The 27,774-nt window shown below is 44.2% G+C and overlaps 1 protein-coding gene across 2 annotated transcripts in view; it reads right to left on the bottom strand.

Annotated features, from left to right (window-relative positions):
- MYH11 (myosin heavy chain 11) overlaps positions 1-27,774 on the bottom strand; it is a 215,621-nt gene that overhangs the window by 170,822 nt on the left and 17,025 nt on the right. For both annotated transcript variants that reach the window (XM_030212270.1, XM_030212271.1), the window contains exon 3: positions 3,899-4,055. In XM_030212270.1, the coding sequence (XP_030068130.1) occupies positions 3,899-4,055 (157 nt within the window). The remainder of the gene's footprint in view (positions 1-3,898; positions 4,056-27,774) is intronic.

Here is a 27,774-nt window from a genome sequence, read left to right as displayed (position 1 = left end):
CGGGAGCCACAGGAGACATCATCTGAGGATCATCCAGGATAGGCACCTTGTTGGACCGGAGGCGGAGCCCCGCTGTAACCTAACCAACAAGGAACCCACAAGCAGTGTTGCCAGGTGGGCGGTTTTACCGCCCAATTGGGCGGTTTTCCGCGACCCGCCACGAGAAAGTTTTGCCTGCGGCAGGTCGCGGTTTTTTGGGCTTCTTTTTTTTCTTTTCCGCGGTTTTCGGGCGGTTTTTTCGGCCGCGGGGGGCGGGGTTAGTGACGTTTTGGGCAGGGTTAGTGACGTTCTGGGCGGGGCCGATGACGGGGAGGCGGGGCCGGTGACGGGGAGGCGGGGCCGATGACAGCAGGGGCGGGGTTGATGACGGCGGGGGCGGGAGTGATGACACGGGGGTGGGGGTGTCAGGGGCGGGGTTTGAGTTTGGGCGGGTTTTGGGCTGTTTTTAGGCTAGATTGGGTGGGAAAAAAATTTTCCACCTGGCAACCCTGCCCACAAGGCGTAACTTCGCTTCCCGGGCTCCGCGTCCGGAAGAGAAGCCGGCCATCGAGCGCCGGCGCCATCTTCGCCTCTGTTGACGCGGGCCCAATGGCCGGCGATCGGAAACAGCGTGGCCCTGATGGCCGGCGTTCAGGCGAGTGAACAAGATAGGCCAGCCAATGGCGAGAGGGAAGGCGGCCAACTCCAAAGCGCGTCCTCCGCGGGAGCTGAGTCACCCCGATGAGGGACGCGACAAAGGGGCACTTCTACTTCTTCAGTGTCAACTATTTTCCCCCTTTTCATAGCTAGGGTGGCATATTTGTCTAAATCCAAATTCCATGGCAATATCTTCGCTGGAAATGTGGACAGTATTTAGCAGCAATTCGAGTTCCAATTGTGATTTTCTGTGAAGCTTCAAATCAACCGTGTTCAATAAATGTGAATTTTGGTAGATGTCTTTCCAGACTGGTGTCCTAAGGCTGTCTTTCTCAGTACGGCTGACAGTGAAATCACATCAATCACAAACAACAAAGGTGAGAGTGAGTCTCTCGGAAATATTCCTCTCCCGACGTCCACCCGATCCACTTCTTCACTGCCAGCTGTCAGTTCTGTTTTCCACGAACTCATTGTTTTCTGCACAAAGTTTCTGATATTTTCACTCACTCCAGTTATTTCAAAACCCAACTGTGTGGCAATGATTCAAAGGCCTTCAAATAATCAATCCAAGCTATATTCAAGTTCATTTTTCAACATTTGCAGTTTTCTAGGGTCATTTTATCAATCTAGTCTGATGTTTCAATGATTTCCTTTTTGTTTTACTGGAAGCAAATTGTTTCTTTCCAAGTGGTCATGGACTGTGTCTACTATTATTCTTGTGGAGTGAGTTTCCAGTGATTAGTAAGAGAGATAACCAGGTGTTAAGTTACTAATCTGTGTTATATGTATGCACTAATGAGCCATGATGTGATGTATTATCCCGGGCTGAAAAAACACTACATAAGATGCAACACAAAGCTATGTACTTTAGAGGGGTTGGTGGTTGGGAGGCGAGGATAGGGGAGGGCAGACTTATACGGTCTGTGCCAGAGCCGGTGATGGGAGGCGGGACTGGTGGTTGGGAGGCGGGAAATACTGCTGGGCAGACTTATATGGTCTGTGCCCTGAAAAGGACAGGTACAAATTCAAGGTAAGGTATACACATATGAGTTTGTCTTGGGCAGACTGGATGGACCATGCAGGTCTTTTTCTGCCGTCATCTACTATGTTACTATGAATCTCCAATAGTAGCAACATTCCATCTAGAATCTCAAGTAATAGCAACATTCCAGAATCTCAAATAGTAGCAACAGAATCTCAAATAGTAGCAACAGTTGGGGGAAAGAGGGGGTGGTGGTTGGGAGGCGAGGATAGTGGAGGGCAGACTTATACGGTCTGTGCCAGAGCCGGTGATGGGAGGCGGGACTGGTGGTTGGGAGGCGGGAAATACTGCTGGGCAGACTTATATGGTCTGTGCCCTGAAAAGGACAGGTACAAATTCAAGGTAAGGTATACACATATGAGTTTGTCTTGGGCAGACTGGATGGACCATGCAGGTCTTTTTCTGCCGTCATCTACTATGTTACTATGAATCTCCAATAGTAGCAACATTCCATCTAGAATCTCAAGTAATAGCAACATTCCAGAATCTCAAATAGTAGCAACAGAATCTCAAATAGTAGCAACAGTTGGGGGAAAGAGGGGGTGGTGGTTGGGAGGCGAGGATAGTGGAGGGCAGACTTATACGGTCTGTGCCAGAGCCGGTGATGGGAGGCGGGACTGGTGGTTGGGAGGCGGGAAGTACTGCTGCGCAGACTTGTACGGTCTGTGCCCTGAATAAGGCAGGTACAAATCAAGGTAAGGTTTACACATATGTTTGTCTTGTTGGGCAGACTGGATGGACCGTGCAGGTCTTTTTCTGCCATCATCTACTATGTATGTATGTATGTTTAGAGAGAATCTGATTTCTGATTCCCAGCACTGATATAATAAACATTTCTGTAATGCTATAAGAGTTGGTGATTTATTTCTTTGATACTGTCAACAAATTGAACATTTGTTGGCAGACAAGTTCTTGGCCTGTAGTTTTTGGGACCGGCCTTTTTGTTGGGTCTTCTTGCTATTATTATTATTACAAGTGGTGATGAGATGTGTGTGTGAAGGGGGGGGGGGGGGGGTAATGGCCCTAAGCTGCACAGATTTTCTCTCTTCCTTTATCTGCTCCAGGGATTTCACAGGGTCACGCAATCTGCTGTTTTTTTTTTCTCTCTTTGCTTCCACCCTCACTCACTTGAGGCTCTTCACACATCCTCTTTTACATTCTCCTCTGTGTGCCCCCTTCCCCTCCCCCCCAGTTAGTCATTGCAGAAGCTAGAGAAATTATTTCTCTCATCTTCAACTGCTGATTAACTCATTCTGCTGGCCAGACTCAATCAGAGACAGGAGGTAGGGTATGTAGCAGAGGAAACAAGCAGACTACTTCTCTCTGGCTTCCAGCCTCACTCACCATACTAGTGCCTGACCTGGTCACAGCTGCATTATTCAGCTCCTGCTCCTGTCTGCTAGCATGGGTTTTCAGAAGGCCAGTGGCGTTGCAAGGGGGGGGGGGGCGGGAGGGGCGGTCCGCCCTGGGTGTCAGCTCGGGGGGGGGGGGGGGGTGCTCCCTGCCAGCTCCCCCCCTCGGCGCATCGACACCCCCTCCCCCCGACCAGCTCCCGCACCCTACCTTTAAAAAGAATATCGGAATCCCAGGCGAGACGCAGCGCCTCGCGCCTGCCCTGCACGTAAAAGAAATGTGGACCGTCGGGCCTTCCCTCGCTCTGTCTGTCCCGCCCTTGCGGAAATAGGAAGTTTCGTCAGTGGAGGGCGGGACAGATAGAACGAGGGAAGGCCCGATGGTCCACATTCCTTTTACGTGCAGGGCAGGCGCGAGGCGCTGCGCCTCGCCTGGGATTCCGATATTCTTTTTAAAGGTAGGGTGCGGGAGCTGGTCGGGGGGGATGTCATTGTGGGGGGGGTGCAACGGCGAACCGCCCCGCTACGCCACTGCAGAAGGCTTAGCCTCCCCAAGCCTCTTATACCAGGAGCCTGTGATAGGAAACTGCATGGAGATGCTGTGTCCACTTAAACAGATCACAGGTTTACTGCAACATATTGATTTAAAAAATATAGAAATAAAAGCAAACAATGTCAGGTATTTTATCACGCTAAGGAACATGGTACGTGGATTGGAATGTTTTATCTGAATTGCAAAACCCTGAAGTACCTTAGTTATTTCCAAAGAATTCCATAGGCAAAGTTTAGAAGACCCATATACAGAACGTTCATGTATTTTCCTTCTTTGACATTAATTTTAGCCCAAAACAATATTTCCAAGACTTACCTTGCAACATACTCCTATAAGCTGTGTCTGCAATAGCATAGATGTGAGGTGGCATTTCATGCCTCTTCTTCCCTTTGTACATATCAATAATCTTTTCTGAGTAGATAGGCAGCATTTTATAAGGATTTACAACAACACAGAAAAGACCCGAATAAGTCTGTCAAAAGAAACAGAAAGAGAACGTTAATTCTGTTGTGTTTCTGCTCCATAAGTTTGGATGTACCTGGAAGAATATTAGCTGTATTGTGTCAAGGCTCTTAACAGTTACTTTTCATGTTTGTTTTACTAGGCATATGCCTAGAGTGGTACAGTTTGAAGGGGCAGCACTGGCATGACAGTCGCCGTGTCTTCAGAAGACACATCATGGTTGGAGTGGGGCCTTGAATATCCAAGCTGGCTGGGTCCCATCCCATTTAAACCTCTTCTTGTTGAGGAGGGGCAGGACCCCGCAGGCTTGAGTATTTGCAGATGCTCAAACCCCTGTGCCAACCTTGAGGATGCTGTAAGGAATCTCGCCAGAGAAGACCAGAGGCCTTTACGTATATAGACTGTCCCAGATAAAAGTCATTCAAAACAGGGTACTCTCTTGGACAGCAATCATTGACCCAGAGATATGATTTTCATATTTCGACCTTAATGTTTGGAAAAAGTGATATTATACTGGTGTATACAGTTAAACAGCTACTGTAATGATTGCCGACTTGCGGACTTTGAGTTACAAGGGATATTAACACAACCAAGTTGTGGCTATTCTTGTTTTACGGGTATTGAGTTTATAAGGAAGATAGAATATTATGGTTATCGTTTTCAACACAAGCACCATTCGCACTACAAAGGGAGAGGATTGATGATGGTTATGGAGCTTAAATGATTTGCCAGTGAAATCGGCATTTCTCAAATTAAAGCCTATTAGACCATATGGAAAGGTCTGCTTAACTGAGGGGGCCTTTTACTAAAGGTTAACTCGAGTTATCTGCAGCAGGTCCCATTTTATTCCTATGGGCCCCCCTGGATGTCCTCTCCTTTCATCACACCCTATTTAGCTCCCTTGTTTCTTGTACTTAAGAGCAGTTTCTATTTTATTTAACCATTTGTGATATCCTCTTCCTTATTGGGTTTATATATTTTTTGAAGTGTTTTTATTTAATGACAAGCAACGACAGACATATCCCATCCCTAATATAGTCATGTAAAAAGTAGGCACACAGTAACACACTACCTACTTTTATGCGGTATATATGCTGGAATTCCAGGGGCATAGTTTGGGCACAGCAGGGGTGGAGTTATAATCAGTGCATTTTTTTCTAGTACTCAAATGCCAGACCACCCTTCAGGAGCGGGGTGATCACTAAGGGACCCACCCCACAATCGCCAGGTTCCCTGCAACCAGTCACAGAATCTATGACAAGGCAGAATTCATGTGTAGAGCCTGAGCTCTTTCATTAAAGCTTGGGGTCCATGGGTCAATTTTAGCAGACAATGGAAAAGGTGCCGGTACTCAGTACCCCCAAGTACCCCCTCAAAAAAAGCCCTGAGGAGAGGCAAAAAGAAAAATGTAAAAAAAAAAAGTACATTAAAATAATTCAGCTGTTATGCATCTCAAGATTGTAATCCCAAACTTCAGCAGTGAGTCAAACATAGGCACAGGGATTCCCCCTTTAGCACTGAGCCAATGTTTGGGTATTAGGAACCCTAGGTGAACCTACAGCAACCCTATGAAATTTGGATAATTAAACTCAGCAATCATGATTCTCATCTGTCCCAGAATCATTTTCTAAAAATACATAATTGGACATTGTACTTTTAAACAATAAACTTTGTTTTATAGACATACACTTAATAAGGATAATTTCCAAAAGGTATTTGCCACAGTAAATGGTTAATTACATAAGTAAATGAGCTATTTGAAGTTTGCTCACCCTCCCTGTGAGTAAAAGTATCCCCTGAGGGTTCTTGGAGTTTGTGTTGTCAGGATCTATTGTTTTGTTTGACCACAGCTGCTCTTTGCCACCTCTTCTCCCCCCCCCCCCCCCCCCCAGAAGGTGCTACCCTAGGCCCTTGCCTAGTCTGCCCAACAGTTAAGCCAGCCCTGTTTCTGCAACCATATAAGGCAAACAACACAAGTCTCAACATCAAGCTGAAACAGTTTGCACACTATTCAGAATCAGAGAACTTTCATGGGAACTTGTAACACAATTCCTATTTTCTCCACTAGAACACTGAATAAGATGTTTTTTTTTGTTGTTGTTACATTTGTACCCCGCACTTTCCCACTCATAGCAGGCTCAATGCGGCTTACATATTATATACAGGTACTTATTTGTACCTGGGGCAATGGAGGGTTAAGTGACTTGCCCAGAGTCATAAGGAGCTGCCTGTGCCTGCAGTGGGAATCGAACCCAGTTCCCCAGGACCAAAGTCCACCACTCTAACCACTAGGCCACTCCTCCACTCACATGTTGTCCCTTTAAGATGCCACCACCAGGGGTCTCTTGTCTATTGCTCTGCTCCCTAAGGGGTTCTTTTAATAAGCTACAGTAAGCCCTAGTGTGGGCTTAGGCAGTTTAAATTGCTTACCACGGGACATGCTCAGGAGTCTTGTGTTGAGTTCCAAACTGGCATGCGCTAAAAAATATTTTTACATTTTTGTTTGAGGAGGCACATCAAGGGGTGGAGAGTGAGCATTCCTGTACTATTCAGTTAGGGGTCCTTTTACGAAGCTGCGGCAAAAGGGGGCCTGCGCTGGTGTAGGCGTATGTTTTTCACGCGTGCTGAGGCCCCCTTTTACTGTAGTGGGTAAAGGGCAGGTTTAAAAAAAAAAAAAAGAAATGGTTGTGCGACAAGTGAATCACTTGCCACATGCCCATTTCAGGTGGGAGCACTTACCACCACCCATTGGGGTGGCGGTAAGGGCTCCCGTACTACCTCATCAGTTCCACAGGACCTGTATATAAAGGCACACTAGCATTTTTAGTACATGCTAAAAATTAGCAAATGCTAACTGTGTAGGATGCCCCTATGGGCATCTACACGGCCACTGCGTGCTAATTTTTAGTGCATGCTAAAAACGCTAGCGCACCTTTGTAAAAAGGGCACTTAAGGAGGTCTTTTACTACAGCTTAGATTGAGTTACCTGCAGCAGGGCCCATGTTATTCCTATGGGCCATGTTGCAGATAACTCTAACGCAATACCACTTTATCTCTAATTCCGAATATGAACTCTTTATACTTGACTGTTTAATCTACTATGCCAATCATGATCTCTAATGTAATACCACTTGTACCTCTCACTCTGGAAATGGTGATCGCCATGACAGAACAATATAAACCACATTGAGCCTGCAAATAGGTGGGAAAATGTGGGATACAAATGCAACAAAATAAATAAATAAATAACTCGAGCTAAGCTTTAGTAAAAGACCCCATTAGTGATTTACGTTTTGTTGTTTTAGAGAAGATTGTCCCCTCTGCTCGCAGTGGAGATCCAGACCCTGTGCTCTTGCAGAAGGAGAGATGCTGGATTTGTTTTTTTTATCAAGCGTGGAGCCTTTGGGTTTAAATAAGGCTAATGATTGAGAGATTGATTTCATGGAATATTGTTTAATTCATGTAACATTTTCAGCGTTCTCTTTATTTTGATTGGATGCCCATGATGTCGTTATGTTTTGACATCGGCCCCTTTAAAAATACGCAGTAGACACATGGCGTTTAGTACTGAGAGTATTTGTGCTGATTGAGTATGGTGGCATTGCCTGATCAAGGTTTAGTAGTTTAAATTTTTTAAACATTTTTGCACATGTATGGAGTAGTTTTTTGGGGTATTTTTCTAATACAATTTTTTTGGGGGGTTTTAGGTTGTTATATGGTCTGAATGTTACTACCTTGTAAGCAGACAGTCGCCAAAACGCTTGTGTGTCTTCTTTTGAGCGTTGGGTGTTTGATGTTTTCATCACTGGCATTAGCTTTATAGCAAGATAAGTGGCCATTTATTCCTTTTTAAAATAATAGTGATTTTGCATATTTGAAATAAATAGTGATTTTTAAAAAGTGTTTAAACTGCATAAAATCAAGGCGTTCCTACAAATAATAATATCTCTTGGTGAGGCGCAGTCGCAGACTTGGAACAGCTGTGCACTGGAGGAGGTCCTAGGCCCCCCAAAAATCTACTCACTCTCCTAGCCAAATTCAAGCAGGAAATAGCAATACGCAAAAATACCCTCCTCCTCCAATTCGGCATGTCTAGTGCATTCGACATGGTAAACCACAATATATTAATAAGGTTACTAGATAAGTTTGGGATTGGTGGAAACATACTAAGCTGGATCAAGGGTTTCCTAACCACAAGAACATATCAAGTAAAATCAAACTCAAACATATCATCACCGTGGAAAGCAGACTGTGGAGTACCACAAGGATCACCGCTATCACCGATCCTCTTCAACCTAATGATGACCCCACTAGCCAAGTCCTTATCCAACCAAGGCCTTAACCCCTTCATCTATGCAGACGATGTCACAATATACATTCCTTACAAATCTAAACTGACAGAAATCGCCAACGAAATCAAGATCAGCTTGAACATCATGGACTCTTGGGCAAATGCATTTCAACGAAAACTCAACAAAGAAAAAACACATTGTCTTATCCTCTCATCCCAACACTGCGGGGACAACCCCACAATTATCAACACCCCAGATTACACCCTCCCTATCTCAGACAGCCTGAAAATCCTCGGCGTTACATTGGACTGCAACCTAACACTAGAGAGCCAAGTGACATGCACAACAAAGAAAAATGTTCCTTTCAATGTGGAAACCTCAAACATGTGAAACAATTCTTCCCGAGGGAAACATTTCGCAACCTGATACAATCAATGGTACTGAGCCATGTAGACTACTGCAATAGAATTTATGCGGGATGCAAAGAACAAACATTAAAGGAACTTCAGACAGCTCAAAACACGGCAGCTAGGCTTATCTTTGGAAAAACGCGATTTGAAAGCGCAAAACCCCTCCGCGAAAAACTACACTGGCTCCCAATCAAAGAACGCATTGCTTTCAAAATCTGCACTCTGGTTCACAAAATTATCTACGGTGAAGCTCTGGGAGACATGACAGACTTGATCGACCTACCAACTAGAAACACATCCGAATCAACATGAACGTACCTAAATCTCCACTACTCAAGCTGCAAAGGACTCAATTACAAATCAACTTTCTAGCATCCAGTTTCTCCTACATAAGCACACAACTGTGGAACACACTACCAAAAGCCTTGAAAACTACATACGGCCACCTAAACTTCTGGAAAAACTAAAAACTAACCTGTTTAAAAAGGCATACCCTACCAATCCAACATAAATGCCTGATCTCTGCAACACAACAAAACTAAAGTATGTAACGGACATAACACAACTCTTCCGTTGTACGATTCCCTAATGTGGCTGTGCCACATGAACTTTATCTTACCACAATATCACTTTGTATTTGTTTACACCGGAGTTTGCAAACGCCTCTCCAGTACTATGTAAGCCACATTGAGTCTACAAATAGGTGGGAAAATGTGGGATACAAATGTAACAAATATTCTGATGCAGGTTCTTCCTTGTTCTCCTACTTATAAATGTGCTTAGCACTGACATGTTTTGTTACTCCATTTATCATCTTGTTTTTTTCTGAGGTATATTATTGTGCTCAGGGTGGAATTCTTCCGATTCTTAGCACATGGCCATTAATAGGAAAAACAGAAAATCTGCCATTTTCCAGCTGTGGTAAAAATGGCCTTCTCTTACACAGAGGACGAACCTGTGTAAGAGCCCACTAAGGTCACTTCTTATGGCATAGTAAAAGGGCCCCTAAGTGTTTTTATTTGTTTGAATAACTTGCAACAGATAACTGAAGGGGCAATGCAGATAGATCTGTGTGCCAATGGCTGAGTGCGTGGCTTCTAATGTGAACGGTAACCCAAAATGTTTGCTCTCTGATGCACTAAACTAATGGATATAGATTATTGTTATGTTATAAAGTGTGCAGTGTCAGAAAAGAACAGCACATATTGCAGTGGTAGTATACAGTCATTTGCTGCTGAAGAGTAAAAAAAAAAGTCTCACTTCCTGTCAGTGTGAGAGCAGTAATTGGCTCACACACTGAAAGGAAGCATTACAGAAAAAAAAAAAACCTTGCTTCTGCACAAGGGGTCACCTCCACCAACCCAAAATCTGCCAATTCACCGATCACCCACCCATAGGCAGTCGGTGGCCCAACTGTTTGGGGAGGCTAAAGGGGGTGGGGTTGGGGTTGGGGGCAGAGCTTAAACCCATAATTGTCACCCAGAATCAAGCACCCCTTCCTCCCACCCACCTAGCACCAGGCACCCCTCCCACTCAGCATCAGGCAGGCAGGCAGGCAGGCACCCTTCCCTCCCTCCCTCCCACCCACCCACCCAGCATCAGGTCTGCCCGCCTGCCTTCCTTCCTCCCTCCCACCCAGCAGCATCAGGCCTTCCTCCTTCCCTCCCTCCCACCGAGGACCAGGTCCAGTTCCCACCCCCCCTCCGAAATTTAAAACTTGATACCTGCTCGGGGTTAAGGGAAGGCGGCGTCGGCAGCAGCGACACAGCACGTCAGCACCAGTGAAACGCGTGCTTGCTCGGCGCGCCTTTAGCTTCCCTTCGTTCTGTCTCTCAAGCGCTGCTCCCGCCCCAGAATGAAGGGAAGCTGAAGGCGCGCCGAGCCAGCATGCGTTTCACTGGTGCTGACGTGCTGTGTCGCTGCCAATGACGCCTTCCCTTAACCCCGAGCAGGTATCAAGTTTTAAATTTCGGAGGGGGGGCGGGAGGCAGGCGGCGAAGGTCACAACTGGGCTGGAGAGGCGTGGAGGGGCATAATCGAACGAAAACGTCTATCTCCATGTGCGTTTATCTCCGAGAACGGGTCCGTGAAGGGGCGGACCGAACCGTATTTTCGAAAAAAATAGACGTCCATGTTTTATTCGACAATTTGTGAGCTGGGCGTTTTTGTTTTTCAGTGATAATGGAAAATGAAAGCGCCCAGCTCAAAAACGAATAAATCCAAGGCATTTGTTCGTGGGAGGGGCCAGGATTCGTAGTGCACTGGTCCCCCTCACATGCCAGGGCACCATAGGGGGCACTTTTACAAAAACAAAAAAAAAGGTAAAAGAGCTCCCAGGTGCATAGCACCCTTCCCTTGTGTGTTGAGCCCCCCAAATCCCCCTCAAAACCCACTGCCCACAAGTCTACACCATTACTATAGCCCTAAGGGGTGAAGGGGGGCACCTACATGTGGGTACAGTGGGCTTGGGGGGGTTGGACGACTAAGCATTAAGCAGCACAATTGTAACAGGTAGGGGGGGGGATGGGCCTGGGTCCACCTGCCTGAAGTCCACTGCACCCCCTAACAACTGCTCCAGGGACCTGCATACTGCTGCCAGGGAGGTGGGTATGACATTTGAGGGTGAAAATAAAAAGTTGTGAAACATCATTTTTTGTGGTGGGAGGGGGTTAGTGACCACTGGGGGAGTCAGGGGAGGTCATCCCCGATTCCCTCTGGTGGTAATCTGGTCATTTAGGGCACTTTTTGGGGCCTTATTCGTGAAAAAACAGGGTCTAGGAAAAGTGCCCTAAATTCTAGCTACAAACGCATACTTTTTTTCCATTATCGGCGAAAGGCGCCAATCTCTCCTTGGCCAATAACCACGCCCCAGTTCCACCTTCGCCACGCCTTCGACACGCCCCCGTCAACTTTGTACGCTTCCGCGATGGAGTGCAGTTGAAAACGTCCAAAATCGGCTTTCCATTATACCGATTTATTCGTTTTTGTGAGATAAACGTCTATCTCCCGATTTGGGTCGAAATCTAGGCGTTTTTCTCTTTCAATTATAAGGTGGATAGCCTCCCCAAGCCTCTTATACGGGGTGCCTATGCACCCTCCCCAGAAAGTCTTCCCATGCCCCAATCTCCCATCCACCAGAGGTGCCCCCCCCAAAACTACTAAAAAAAAACTTGTTAGTCTAGTTGACCTTCCATCCCAACACCCCAAAAATAAATCCCTGGTAGTCAAGTGGACTAATCATGCAGCACACAACAACGTGGCCATTCTGCCGATTACTGCTGGGAATGCCCCTCGTGGTAGAAAATAGAAAGATATCACGTGATTTGGCATGCGCCAAACTCAGAATTACCACCAGGCGAACGGGCTACCCCAGCAGTAGCCCTCCCGCAACTTTGTAAAAGGGCCCTTCAATTTAACAGTCAAATAATTATTTCAACGTCCAACAATCAAAAATATCTTCAATATGTCCAACAATCTGACAAGTACTTTATCTTCAAACACTATATGTAGCCTCCTCATCGGTAGCTTGCTATAATAAATCGTACAGCAATAATTTCCAAAGATTCTTCCACTAGTCCAACATAGAGCCACATTTTGCCATTCTGGCTGCATCAGGGACTCTCCAATATTATTGTATCTCTTTGGCACTTTTCTTCACAGTCCACTACCATTACAAAATCATTTTAAGGATCAGGTTTCCCTTCAGAGTGGAGTGGAGGAGTAGCCTAGTGGTTAGGCAGTGGACTTTGATCCTGGGGAACTGAGTTCAATTCCCACTGCAACTCCTTGTGACTCTGGGCAAGTCACTTAACCCTCCATTGCCCCTGGTACAAAATAAGTACCTGAATATATGTAAACCGCTTTGAATGTAGTTGCAAAAACCTCAGAAAGGTGGTATATCAAGTCCCATTTCCCTTTCCCTATTTGAGATTCTACATGGAATGTTGAAACTATTTGTAGATTCTACATGGAATGTTGCTATTCCACTAGCAACATTCCATGTAGAAGCCTGCCCTTGCAGATCAGCAACGCGGCCACGCAGGCTTCTGTTTCTGTGAGTCTGACATCCTGCACATACGTGCACCTTGAATGTAGTTGCAAAACTTCAGAAAGGCAGTATATCAAGTCCCATTTCCCTTTCCCTTCCCTTTCAATCAAGAACATTCAGTTTAAGGCTGTGTATGCTCAATCATTTTTCTTTTTAGCTGTTCACTTTTGGAATAATCTTCCATGTGAAATACATTTAGGGGGAGATTCTATATATGGAGCCTAGAAAATCGGTGCTGAAATCAGTGCCGACTAAGCGTATTCTATAATCAGTGCCTAGATTTAGGTGCCAGTTATAGAATAGGTTTAGTTGATATTTCAGCGACTAAATCTACATGCATCTATTTACACCAACGAAAACGTGGTGCAAATCCCAGCTCGTAGATTTAGGTGCACTGGGCCATAATTTCGGAAAGCCCATGAAACACCCATTTCCCTGCCCATAACCACGCCCCTTTTTGCCTGCTCATGTTAGAAGTTCAGTGCACATCATTACAGAATACGCTTAGCGAGATGTATGCCTAAATTCTCATCAGTGCCAATTAGTGCTCATTATTGCTTGTTAAATTACACACATTGTTATAGAATCCACAGTGATTTTGGCATCGATCTCTAGGCGCACTATATAGAATCTAGGGGTTAATGGGCAATTATTTTATGTTTTGCAGAACTTTGAAAACATATTTGTTCTCTAGGCCTGCGGGACTTTAAATATTTGTAAGCTTGTAATGAATTATGTTTTCTTTTAATCTTTATGTAATTCCTGGTATTTTATCAGTTTCTTACTGTTAAATAGATTGTAACTCGCCTTGAATCCATAAGTAGAGAGTTGGCAAGAGATAAATCTTTGATAAATTAACATAACATGGTGGAAATTGCCCACTTTAAAATAAAACTACTGTACAATTGTAATGAGAAGCTCCCCAAAATAAAGCCTGGAACAGGCAGCTTGTGCTTTGATCAAATCTTGGGAGCATGGTGTACATAAGTACATAAGTATTGCCATACTGGGAAAGACCAAAGGTCCATCGAGCCCAGCATCCTGTTTCCAACAGTGGCCAATACAGGTCACAAATACCCGGCAAGATCCTAAAAATGTACAAAACATTTTATACTGTTTATCCCAGAAATTGTATTGTAAGCCACATTGAGCCTGCAAAGAGGTGGGAAAATGTGGGATACAAATGCAACAAATAAATAAATAAATAAATAAATAAATAAAATAGTGGATTTTCCCCAAGTCCATTTAATAATGGTCTATGGACTTTTCCTTTAGGAAGCCGTCCAAACCTTTTTCTCTTTGATGTCAATCCATAGGAAGGGTTCACATTGACCCAACTGTAGGAAATATGCAAACGGAATGCTATTTTTTTATTATGACCTGTCCTGCAAGGTGCAGATCAGGGGCGCAGCCAGACACCCAATTTTGGGTGGGCCTGGGCCCAAGATGGGTGGGCAGAAGAACCCCACCCCATCCCATAGGTGATTTGGTCTCTCCTCTCTCCTGCATGCCATATGGAGGGGCATAATTGAACGAAAATGTCTATCTCCATGGGCGTTTATCTCCGAGAACGGGTCCGTGAAGGGGCGGACCGAACCGTATTTTCGAAAAAAATAGACATCCATGTTTTATTCGACAATTTGTGAGCTGAGCGTTTTTGTTTTTCAGCGATAATGGAAAATGAAAGCGCCCAGCTCAAAAACGAATAAATCCAAGGCATTTGTTCGTGGGAGGGGCCAGGATTCGTAGTGCACTGTCCCCCCTCACATGCCAGGACACCAACCGGGCACCCTAGGGGGCACTTTTACAAAAACAAAAAAAAAGGTAAAAGAGCTCCCAGGTGCATAGCACCCTTCCCTTGTGTGTTGAGCCCCCCAAATCCCCCTCAAAACCTACTGCCCACAAGTCTACACCATTACTATAGCCCTAAGGGGTGAAGGGGGGCACCTACATGTGGGTACAGTGGGTTTGGGGGGTTGGACGACTAATAAGCATTAAGCAGCACAATTGTAACAGGTAGGGGAGGGATGGGCCTGGGTCCACCTGCCTGAAGTCCACTGCACCCCCTAATAACTGCTCCAGGGACCTGCATACTGCTGCCAGGGAGGTGGGTATGACATTTGAGGGTGAAAATAAACAGTTGTGAAATGGCATATTTTGTGGTGGGAGGGGGTTTGTGACCACTGGGGGAGTCAGGGGAGGTCAACCCCGATTCCCTCCAGTGGTCATCTGGTCATTTAGGGCACTTTTTGGGGCCTTATTTGTGGAAAAACAGGGTCCAGGAAAAGTGCCCTAAATTTATGCTAAAAACGCATATTTTTTTTCCATTATCGGCGAAAGGCGCCCATCTCTGATCGGCCGATAACCACGCCCCAGTTCCGCCTTCACCACGCCTTCGACACGCCCCCATCAACTTTGTCCGCATCCGCGACGGAGTGCAGTTGAAAACGTCCAAATTCGGCTTTCGATTATACAGCTTTATTCGCTTTTGTGAGATAAACGTCTATCTCCCGATTTGGGTCACAATACAGGCGTTTTTCTATTTCGATTATAAGCAGGATGGTCTCTCAAATATCCCTCCTCTCCTGCACACCTTTTAAATTTCAGATTTTCAGTGAGGAGCAACTAATACACACTGCTCATGTAGACCCCACATCCTTCCCACTGATGCAGCTTCCTGTTTCCGCATAGGCGGGAGTGCATCAGAGGGAAGTCTGTGGGGCCGGTGTAAGCAGTATGTATCAGTCGCTGCTTCCTGCAGGTGAAGATCTGCTATTTATAAGGTATGCAAGAGGGACAGTTGTTGGGAGTTTTTAGCTTGGGAATCTCTGCCGGCCACATCATAGGTGTGCTGCTACTGGTGGGCCTGAGCTCAAAGTGGGTGGGCCTGTGCCCACCCAAGCCCACCCTTGGCTACGCCACTGGTGCAGATATGAATAGACAAAACAATTCTGGGTTTTATTTGCACACGATAGTTATCTGTGTTCCTGTAAAGATGGTGGATAATAGCACAAGTTAACTTAGCCTTCATGGTGTTAGAACATGATGGGCTATGAAGTCCTGAAGAATTATACTTACAATGAAAGATAGTATTTTCTAAGCAAGGCTAAGTAAAATCCGGAATTATGTGGGTGTTTAATTTTGTTTCTTAAAATAGAGATGAAATGTTTTGAGAACTTTACTGGCTTTGCAGTTGCATGCTCCTGGAAAGGGATAAGGAACAAACTCTGAATCACTGGAACTCTTGTCTTTGGAAGATTATGTTGTATAAGTCATTCAGGTGCGGTTTTTAGGTCACGCAGCTGCGGCAAAAGTGGGCCGGTTTTGGTGTTGGTAAAAGGGAAGTCTTGTTTTCCTACAGGAAGTGGCTGGGCAGCAAGTAAAGCACTAGGTGCTGCGTGGCCATTTTGGGGAGGGAGCCCTTACCACCACCCATTGAGGTGGAGGTAAGGGCTCCTGTGTTAACCTGGCAGTAACCGAGCAGCATGTGGCACTGCCCAACTACCGCTGGGTACATTCCAGCACTACAAAAATAAATAAATACATTTTTGTAGTGCCGGAAATGATGGCACACTGGGGGTGGGAAGTACCGCCAGGCTGCTGCAGTAGCCCGGCGGTACTTCCTGTATAGCCTTTTAGTATAAGGAGCCCTAAGTTTGGTTATTTAAAATCATGCAAATGTTTATAAAACATTTGGTGAGGGGTGCAAATCTTCACCAGCAAGCACTTCTTCAGGCTAGGTGCAAATTAAAATTTAGGCAAGGGTTTCGCATGACTGTGAGCATGTATAAGTGCTGACAGGGAAAAGTAACAATGTATACATGTATTTCTGTTATGAAATACAATATACTTGTATACTTTGAAGGACCTGCTTTCTTTAAAACCTTGTATGTTGCTGTTTATTTAGGCATATCAGCAACAGTTTTTTCTAAAGTCACCACTTATATGTACAGTATATGCCATTTTGCAACGTAAGACTGCAATTTATACAAGCAAACCACAATTAAAGCTTCTAAAATTTACCTCTTAATCTTTAGTGGAATTTGTCGGAAATGTTTTATTTTATCTTCAAATTTTTGGTTTTAATTTAATTTGGGGCAATTCTACAAGCTCGCACCTGGAACTGCGTATATTAAAGGTGCCTTAACATTTGGCATTTTTGCTCACAATCTAAGAAGTGGAGCACTAAGAAGTGGGGCACTAAGAAGTGGAGCAGTGGCCTAATGGTTAGTGCAGGCTTGCGGAGCTGGGTTCAATTCCTGCTGCTGTCTGATGGTCGGCAATGGACTGAGACCCTGGGGAACCAGATTCGATTCCCTCTGCAGCTCTGTGTGACCCTGGGTGAGTCACTTAGCCCTCCATTTCCCCAGGCACAATATATAACTTAGATTGTGAGCCTCTTAGGGACAGTGCAAAGTACCTGTAATAGAAACTGTAAACCACATAGTTGCCTCAGAGATTGCTTATGGTATATCAAACGCTATAAATAAATAAGTACTTGCCTAAGTGCTTATACCATGTTCTCCAAGGCGTGGTGCCAAGGAACAGGCATAACTTACAAAATACTATCAGTTACATGTGTCACTTGGTACACTTAGGGGGAATTCAACGAGCAGTGTTAGGGCCTTAAATCAGGTTGTTTGCCCCTTAATGTGAATTAAATGGCCCTATCACCACTTGATTAAAAATACCATGGCAATATATAGGTCACCACAAGTTAGGCAGTAATGAGATGCAAATGCCTGTTTTGTATTTATTACTACGCAAATACCCTAGAATGTCTTGATGCTCCTAAGATGCCAGAGGTGGGTCCCCCCCTGGTTTCCACCCCTCCCCCAGCTTAAGGCTCCCTACAAGATCGTCCCTACTCCCCCCTACCCTAAATGTAGCCCTTGCCCTCTCAAAGGGCTGCCTAAATATCATTGGTAGTCCAGGGGGATCTCCAGGGGTCTTCAGGCAAGAGCAATGCCCAGACGCTCCTGCCCAGTCTGGTGCTGCATCCAAAATGGTGCCCCTGGTGGTAGTATCTTGGGATTACTGCTAGAGTGTCATATTTTCATATAACGAGACATGTTTGAGGGGCTTAATCTTGGTAGGGGTGGGCAGGGCTTGAGTCAGGGGGAGGGCCTTAAGCCCTGCACCTTGATGAATTCCCTCCTAGGTGCGACCATTTACAGCTACCATTGAGGGGTTGAACGTAAGTTTTGGTGTGCCAATGGGGTTTCCACTAATATTCTGTAATGACTTAAGCATGCCTAAGTGCCATGATAGAATTAGTGTTAAGCACACTCCATCACAGTGCCTAAATCAAGGTGCCAAGTTATAGAATTTTCTCCCATTATTGGCTCTTCATAAGAATCCAGTTTATAAAGACTTTTCCCCATCCTTTTTTAGTGGAAAGTGGCATAGTCAATCAGGCCTTCAATTGGTCTACTGTAAAATTTCCACACTGGGGACCCTGAAGGGCATGAACGGAGTACCTCTGACTGTGGCTGACAGTTCTCTCCCTCTCTCCTCCTACTCCCCTTCTTCTCTCACACACAACACTTGGGCTTTGAACCAGATTTGGAGTTTCTGTGGCACTGCAACATTCTAGGAAAATCCTCCAAAAAAGGCATGATTGTGGAACTGAAACTCATACTCCAGGTCAACCCTGAGGAACTGGAAAAAAAGAACTCGGGGCTTTCAGATAATGAGAAATAAGACTTTGCTGGCACAGATGACATTTTATGGAATTGCTCAAGAAACAGAATAGGTGAAAAAAAGAAGACCTGCATGTCCAATTCTGAAGGAAAGCCTGTTTGTATCCAATACATTGGAGCTATTGTTCAAAAGTGGTAAATTCACATTAAAATATCCCTTGAGGCATCGTTAGCATTTGCCAACTTTTTAGACAGGAGAATACACTTGCTCATATGAACCGATAAATTTGTTTTATTTCCTGAGGAATGCACTAAACTCTAAAGGAAGATTGCCAATTTAAGTAATTGGAATTTGAGAGATGCATTTTGCCAATTTGATTTAACCTACAGTATATCGAAATGGAGACAGATGGGATTTGCAGGCACATAGCAGGAAAGGAACCTAATTATGGCTTTAAAAATGTAGATATGTACTTGAAAGTATAGATATCTAAATATGTATTAATAACATATAAACTGCAAATCTGTTTTTCAAAATTTATGGAAGAGTTTATTGAAGCACATTTAGCAACGCAACACAACAAGTAATGACAATAATGTTATCAAAGAATATAAGAACTACAATTCAGTTATCATCAACAGATGGTGTTTTTCTGATGCGATAAAGGCACAAAGTAGTACATTTAATATGAATCGGAGAAATTTTCCTTCACTCGACATGTAATTAAACTCTGGAATTCGTTGATAATGTGGTAAAGGTGGTTAGCTTAGTGGGGTTTTAAAAAGGTCTGGATGGCTTCCTGAAGGAAAAGTCCATAGACCATTATTAAATTGACTTGGGGAAAATTCACTGCTTATTTCTGGGATAAGCAGCTTAAAATGTATTGAACATTTTCGGGATCTTGCCAGGTATTTGTGACCTGGATTGGCCATTGTTGGAAACAGGATGCTGGGCTTGATGGACCTTTGGTCTGTCCCAGTGTGGCAAAACTTATATACTTACGTACTTATTACTATAGAACAGTGCCATTCAACCCTCTCCTGGAGGCACACCTTGCCTGTTCTGGATTTCAGGATTCTCACTATGAATATACCTGAGATATATTTGCATACAATGGATCTCCTATATATGCAAATCTCTCTCATGCATATTGTTTGTGGGAATCCTGACGACCTGACTGAGGAGGTGTGTCTCTAGGAGAAGGTTGAGAAGTGGCACTAATCAGGGGACATGATAGAGGCATTCAGATACCTGAGGGTAATGCACAAAAGCAAACCTTGTAAGAAGCAGCTGGAGAAGTGGGGACCTCTTCCCCTATCGCTGAGGGGAAGGGCGAATCTGATACAGATGATCCTCTTCCCACAATGGCTGTACCTGTTGCAGACATTACCGATCCGACTGACGCGCAAAGACTTGAAAAGTATACATAAGTCCTTCAGTAAATTCTGCTGGGCGGGGAAGAAACCTAAATTGCGATATTCCTACATGCTAGGAGGTTGGAGACAGGGCGGTCTGGGGTTGCCGGACTTGTCCTTATATAACCAGGCTTGCCTGACCCAGCACTTGGGGGACTGGTTCACACAAACTAGCAATTACACTCCCATAAAAATGGAACGGGAACACTTTGCTCCTTATGAACTCTTTTCGTCGTTACATCTTACACGTAAGCAACCCCCACTCTACCTGAGGAATAGTGCGATACTACAATCCCTTCGAGAGGCATGGAAGGGACTGGTACAGGCAGTGGGGGGGAATCCCTCGACATCAGATCAGTTGACCCTCAGGGGGAATCCAGCTTTCATACCAGGCCTGGATAACCCAACGTTTTTGGAGTGGGAGCGGTTGGGAATAACAAAGATTGAACACCTATTAAGAGAAGAAGGGAATTTAATAGGATACGAGGAACTACAGACTCGGATCGGGGTGGCTTGGGGGGCTAGGTTTGCGTACGCCCAAGTTAAACATTACATTTCAGTATTAGATCCAGACTTGCTACGGCAACGATTGGGAAGCAAATTACAAGATTTTTTCCGGGAAATGGAAGTCACGGGAATGTCGGTGTCAGCCCTCCATAAAGCTTTGGTTAGGCGTAAGCCCCATAAAAACTTTGCAGAAATCAAGCGAAAATGGGAACAGGAATCGGGGGCAACATTAACGGGGTGGAATGTGGGGCTCACATTGCAGGGAATTCCAGCCATTAGTCTGGACGAGAGGCTCCGGGAAAGTGGGTATAGAGTCATTTTACGGGCATATATGTCGGGGCAGCAATTGGCTCATGTAGATTTCCTGCAGGGGGCCACATGTGTTAAGTGCGGCCACTACCCACATACATTATACCATGCCTTCTGGGAATGCCCCGGAGTGAAGGCTTTCTGGGGGGAGATTACTAAATTCTTAGCTCAACTGCTGGGGACCCCTGTGATAGGATCCTGGGACCACTTTGTGCTGAATACGCAAGGGGCATTTGGTAGGTGCTCTAAGACAGCTCGACTCCTGAGCCGTAAATTGTGCTTGGTGGCCCAGAAAAGCATCTTACAATACTGGACTGTACCGGAGGTGCCAGCCTACTGGCACTGGAGAAATCAAGTACATTTGCTGGCTACTTGGGAGGCTAGGGGGGCTAAGGGGTCCCCGAAGTGTTTAGCGCGTTTTACACAGATTTGGGGCCCTTATTTACAGACATTGAGTCCAAAGGGGCGAAGCTTGCTTCTGAATAAGGGGTAAGATGATACTATCGGGAGCCCCAGAGAGCGTCCACACGATATATATGGCCCCACTAGGGGAGGGGGGGTGCCCTAGGACTATCAGAGTCCAAGCCCTGGGGCACGAGAGGGAGGGGAGAGGGGCAGGGAGGGGGGAGGATGGGGGGGTGAAAAGGTGAAAGCAAAAAATTGATGACAGACTTACTCACTAGCTTTTTGTTATGTATGCTATGATGTTGCTATGTTATTTAGGCCAGATATGGAATATATCTAATTTTGATTGTCATCAATAAAAATGTTGAAAACTAAAAGCAAACCTTGTTATAGTGGAAAGGAAGATTCAGAAGAAGTCATGTGAGGCTGAAAGGGGGTACATTCAGCAGCAACATTAGACAGTATTTCTTCATGGAATGAGTGGTGATGTGTGGAATGGCCTCCCAGGGAAAGTGGTGGAGAAAAAAGCAGTATCAAATTCAGGAAGGTGTGTGATAAATTGTGGAGAAGAGAAGGGAAAGCCATAAATCAACTGTGGCCTAAGTGGTATTGCAAAAGGAAGCAAACTGGAGAGGTTAGATGGGCCTTTACAATCCGTATCTACTGTTACATTCTATGTTTCTAAATCAAAAGTTAGTTAAAATTAACTATCACTTTTTTTCTGTGTTCTCTTCATAGCTAGACTGGCTGATTCTCTAGGCAAAACGCAACCCACGTAAGATCAATATTTACACTAGATTATGCCCACAGAAAACTAACTGAAATTCAGATGTGGTCACTTACACTTAAAGGAATCTCAATATCTAAATTATAGACATATATTTAACACATCCCTGTAAAGACATTTTTTTTAAATATAGGAGCATCAGAAGGTAGACTTAGATTCTCCTTGTATATTTATGTATAATATACATGAACTGTCATGCCTGTTTTCCTCATTGGTCCAGCTTTTCTATCTACTTTTTCTATAAATAATTACATCTTCTGGAAACCACCTTTGAATTCAGCACATTTACCAGTTGAGACCCACTTTCTGGACACAAATTTTTGAAAAACTTAACCACTAAGCAAAGCACCTTGAAAACAACCCGAGATGTCACATGCAAGCAATGCATTGTTTCCAATAAAGGGCAGAGAGTGGCCTAGTGGTTAGCGTGGTGGACTTTGGTCCTGGGGAACTGGGTTCAATTCCCACTGCAGGCACGGGCAGCTCCTTGTGACTCTGGGCAAGTCACTTAACCCTCCATTGCCCCATGTAAGCCGCATTGAGCCTGCCATGAGTGGGAAAGCGCAGGGTACAAATGTAACAAAAATAAAATAGATACTATTGGAGATTCTACATGGAATGTTGCTACTATTGGAGATTCTACATGGAATGTTGCTATTCCACTAGCAACATTCCATGTAGAAGGCTGCGCAGGCTTCTGTTTCTGTGAGTCTGACGTCCTGCACGTATGTGCAGGACGTCAGACTCGCAGAAGCCTGCGCAGCCACATTGGTGATCTGCAAGGGCCGACTTCTACATGGAATGTTGCTAGTGGAATAGCAATATTCCATGTAGAATCTCAAATAGTAGCAACAGTGGAGGAGTGGCCTAGTGGTTAGGGGGATGGACTCTGGTCCTGAGGAACTGAGTTTGATTCCCACTTCAGGCACAGGCAGCTCCTTGTGACTCTGGGCAAGTCACTTAACCCTCCATTGCCCCAGGTACAAATAAGTACCTGTATATAATACGTAAGCCACATTGAACCTGCTATGAGTGGGAAAGCGCAGGGTACAAATATAACAAAAAAAAAAGAAATATTAACCTAATGGCTGAATTCTGTATCATCTGAATCCTAGAAAATTGCTTAGATGAAAGGCACAAATATAAAGAGTTACCATAATCCAGTAATGACATAATTGTTAATTGCACAATAATTCTAAAATGATCTTCTAAAAAGTAAGATCTTAATAAATGTTAATTGCTTTAATTTAAGATAAGCTTTTTACATCAATTTATCAATATGTGGTTCCATTGTCATAGATGAATCCAGGATCATTTTTCTGGGAAATCTTAGTTAAATCCATCGTGAACCATAAAATCTTGGTCATCGGCATTAAGTTTTAATTTAACCCTAATGGACCAGTCTTTTATCCTTTTTATACAACCACTGATTTTGGATGAAACAGAGGGGAAAAAATGAATGCTTTGTGGCCAAAATAGAAGAACACAAGAGGAGCTATGCCAGGGCAGAATAATGTCTATTGAGCCCAGCATCCTATCTCCAATAGTGATCAGTCTGGATCACTTGGAAGAACCCAGCAGATTGTAAGGAAAATCCATTCCCTGTGCTCTGTCCCAGAAGTATGAAGTTGTAGGGCAGAATTAACTCTTTGCTGGGCCCTGAGCAAATAAGCACTTTCGGACCCTCATCATACATGTCAAATCCCACCTGCTGGAGGACAATGAGCAGAGGGTAGGGGAAAATAAACAGTGGTGTATCTATTCTCCACCCCACCCCCACCCCCACCCCCATTCTGCCAATAGACAATTTACCTTGGGTGCTATTGAATTAGCACATCTGAGAAGGTGTTCCCTAAACATTTGTATACTAAGCATGTGCCTAGTTTGTCTATGTCTTAATCCTGCCCTGTGAAGCAGAGACACCCAAACCTACCTGGCTAGTAATTGTTTATGGATGTGTCTTCCCAAAATTTGATTACAGTTTTTTGTAACTCTGTACTACTAATCTTAACCACAATCTCTGGCAACAAATTCTGTAGCTTAATTGCTCATGTGGTGAGCCCTAACCTGTAACATTTTTCCTTTTAAGGGAGCTGTTCCACCTCTTTATCATTTGTATTGCCCTTGTATGCACCTTTTCTAGTTTCGCTATATCTTTCTAGAGATATGGTGAACAGGACTGCACGCAGTACTCATGGTTTGGTTGCACCATGAATCAATACTGAAACATCCTTATATTCTCAGCTTTATTTTATTTATTTATTTATTTATTTGCATTTGTATCCACATTTTCCCACCTATTTACGGGCATTTTATTTGCTTTTATGGCCACTGTTGCACACAGAGCTGAGGATTTTAATGTTTTCCACAATGTGTGTTCTCTATTACAAAGGACCCATCAAAGCCCACCCGAAAATAAAACAAAGAAGTGAAGGAAAGCCAAAGAAAATAGAAGGACCAGGATATTGCACCGGCTCCCAAAATTCTTAAAAACTTAACAAACGGCTCTCGAGAGCCTGTGAGAGCCTGCTCCAGCACACCACTGCTTACAGGCCTTACTGACCAGCATGTTTGTTTCTTAAATCACATTTTTTAAATTTGACCTGTTTGGATTTTTATGTTTAAACTAGGATAAAAGGCCCATTTCGGAAACCAATGAAATGGGCGCTAGCAAGGTATTGCCTTTCTGCAATTAATGTTTTGAAAGGGATTGTTAGGCTAAATGTGTTCTCACCCTCCCTCCCTGCCTCCGAGTTGCAGGGCCATTCCCTCCGTCCCTCTGAGTTGCAGGGCCGTCTGCCCCCTCCCTTCCTTCCTCCATCTGAGTTCCAGGGTCGTCCCCTCCCTCCCAGTTCCAGGGTCTCCCCTCCCTCCAAGTTCCAGGGTCCCTCTTCCCTCCAAGTTCCAGGGTCCCCCCTCCCTCCCTCCCTCCCTCCCTCCCTCCAAGTTCCGGGGTCCCCCCTCTTCCTCCCTCCCTCTTAGTTTCAGGGTCCCCCCTCCCAGTTCCAGGGTCCCCCCTCCCTCTGAGCTCCAGGGTCCTCCCCGCCTCCCTCCGAGTTGCAGCAGCTGTTGATACTCCTTACTTTTTTAATGGCCGTCATTCTGTTAGGTCCGTGATGCGTGTGATGTAATGTTTTGTGGCGTACCAACAGGTGAGCGATGCAATTCGGCGAGTGTCAGTGCTCCGCCCTCGATGTCATCACGTTGTGACGCGAGGGCAGGGCAGAAACTCATGGGCAAACAGCGATCTACACAACTACAGCTTCCGGTTTGGGCTTCAGGCTTCCGGGTTCATTAGAACGTTGGAGGTGCGTTTTATATAGAGAAGATATTAATTCAACTGAAATCAATTTTATTCATTTACTAAAAGTGTCTTATTGACCCAACTAATGAATATGCATGAAAAAAATGTGCACATTGAGCTTCAAAACGTGCACATTTATCTCATGCATATTCATTAGGTATATCCTGAAACCCTGATTGAGAGCAGGGTCAGTAGGACAGGTTTGGGAGTCACTGTGGAAAAGTAAAATGTTCATCTTTGCCTCTATATTTTTACGCAATGGTGACAGAAGACCTATCTAGACCTCATTGCATGAGGAGGAATGAGTAGTACAATAGACGGGAAGGGGGGGGGGGAATAATCTTTTGGTTGTAAGGTGAAAATAAAAGTTTTCATTAAATACATTTTGGCATACCACATATTTGAAAGTCGAAGCTATCAGACACTATAATGCAAAACCACATTTGGGGGCACAGTTATCAATGTGGGCTACTGTTAAGAACGGCTATTTTACCACTAACTCATGCTATTTTAGTATAGGCCCCGTTTTATACAATGAGACTTAGGGGGTCTTTTACTAAAGATTAGCTGGAGTTATCTGCAGCAGGGCCCATAGGAATGAAATGGGACCTGCTGCAGATAACTCCAGCTAGCCTTTAGCCTTAACTGCTTTAATGTGGGAATCCATATATGCTGTTAGCACATGGTTGTGCTAACAGTTAATGTGGTGGCCTGACATTTAGCATGTGCTAAGTTTAGCTGCGGGGAATGCCTCGAACAGTCAACGCAAAGTTTTTGCAATTATCATGTGGTAATTTGGACAAGTACCACACACGGTAACTGCAAATCTTTACCATACTTTAGTAAAAGGCCCCTAGATGAACATTCAGGGTAGGAAATTATCAATGTGGGCTTTACTGTTAAGATGAGTTTACTACTAACTGATGTTATTTTAGCACAAATCCCATTTTATGCAATGAGACCTTATTACCAATAACCTGGGTTAATAGTAAAATAACCCGTCTTAATAGTAGCTCACATTGATAACTTTCCCTTTAATTAAAGGAAAAAATGTCTCTAGAAATTGAAATTACTGTTATATGTAATAAAAGTCAGTCAAGTATAGGCCAATCAGCCATTGTGACGTCACTGATGAGGTTGGTTCTTAGGCATTGGAATGAGGCATTGTGACATCACAATATCAGCTCTGGTTACCAGAGACTGAAACTCTTCACACTAACGGGAGAAGTTTTCAACATGGGCTACCGTTGAGTTAGTAGTAAAAAAAAAAATAAAAACATCATATTATTTTAGCACAGATCCCATTTTATGCAATGAGACCTTGTTACTAATAACCCAGGTTAACAATAAAATAACCCGTCTTAACTGTAACCCACTTTGATAACTGTGCCACAGCCAAGTGAAACCTTTTCCCTAACCTTCAACAGGTATTTGCTTTCTGTCATTGTTTCTCCTCTTCATTAGAAAACTTTCCTTTTTATAACCTACCTTGTCCTTCACTATTTGCATGGCTGGTATTGGGGGCTTTTGAGCCCACTACGAAATTTCTTTCCCGTGCTTCAGCATGTCTAACACTTGGCACTGACTGATGTTACCAAACCATTTTAAGTGATGTTATTCAGTATACTGAATATGATAGCATCACAATGTCACCAATACAACTGTGACATCACTGAAGGATTTAGGCAAGAAAATATGGGGTAATATTCAGCCCGTGGCAGTCAATTTTTTTTAAAGCCTTAGACCCAGATAGTCAGTGCTGGGCTATGTCCTACGTGGGCAAAGATAGGACCGCACAAAGTGCAGTTAGATATACAGGTACTGCACTAAATACTACCAATGCCCGTTTATTTATTTATTTGTTGCATTTGTATCCCACATTTTCCCACCTATTTGCAGGCTCAATGTGGCTTACATAATGCCGTAATGGCAATCGCCATTTCCGGATTGAGAAATACAAAATGGTTCTTAAGTGACAGAGTAGATTAAGCAATCAAGTGTAGCGAGTTCATTTCTGGCATGAGAACTAGAGTGGTATTGCTATAGAGTTCATGAGTGACAGGGAAAGTTAAGCAATCAAGTATAGAGAGTTCGTTTCTGGAATGAGAAGTAGAGTGGTATAACGACAAAGTTCATTAGTGCCAAAGTACAGTTAAGCAATCCAGTGTCGAGAGCTCGGTTTTGTCCCGTTCTGGTATGGGTTTCGTTGTCTGGTATATCTTTCAGGTCCACCATGACTCCACCCATGAAGTGCCCTGGTACTAACCAGACAGTGCTATAGCAATCAGAGGAGACATTCAGTTGCACTGTCCAGTTAAGTGCTGCTGAATATCCCCTCCTGGCCAGCTGATCGGGATTTATTTATTTAATTTATTTTCAACACTTGATATACCACAACTGATCCCTGAGGCAAGCACATGGCTTACAATTTCTATTACAGGTACTTTGCACTGTCCTTCATGGGCTCACAATCTAAGTTATATATTTAAGTGGGCAGGATCCTCTTCTTACTGCTTAAACCCCTTTATCTACCTCTACATTTTTTTGTAAATAATAAACCCTTAAATATTAGTTACATAAGAAGAGGATAATTCTTGGGGTGACATCAG

This window comes from Microcaecilia unicolor, chromosome 8, assembly GCF_901765095.1.
Source record: "Microcaecilia unicolor chromosome 8, aMicUni1.1, whole genome shotgun sequence".
Classification (NCBI taxonomy): Eukaryota; Metazoa; Chordata; class Amphibia; order Gymnophiona; family Siphonopidae; genus Microcaecilia; species Microcaecilia unicolor.
Note: the sequence above shows the minus strand (reverse complement) of the source record. Positions and strands in the feature narration are given on the sequence as shown.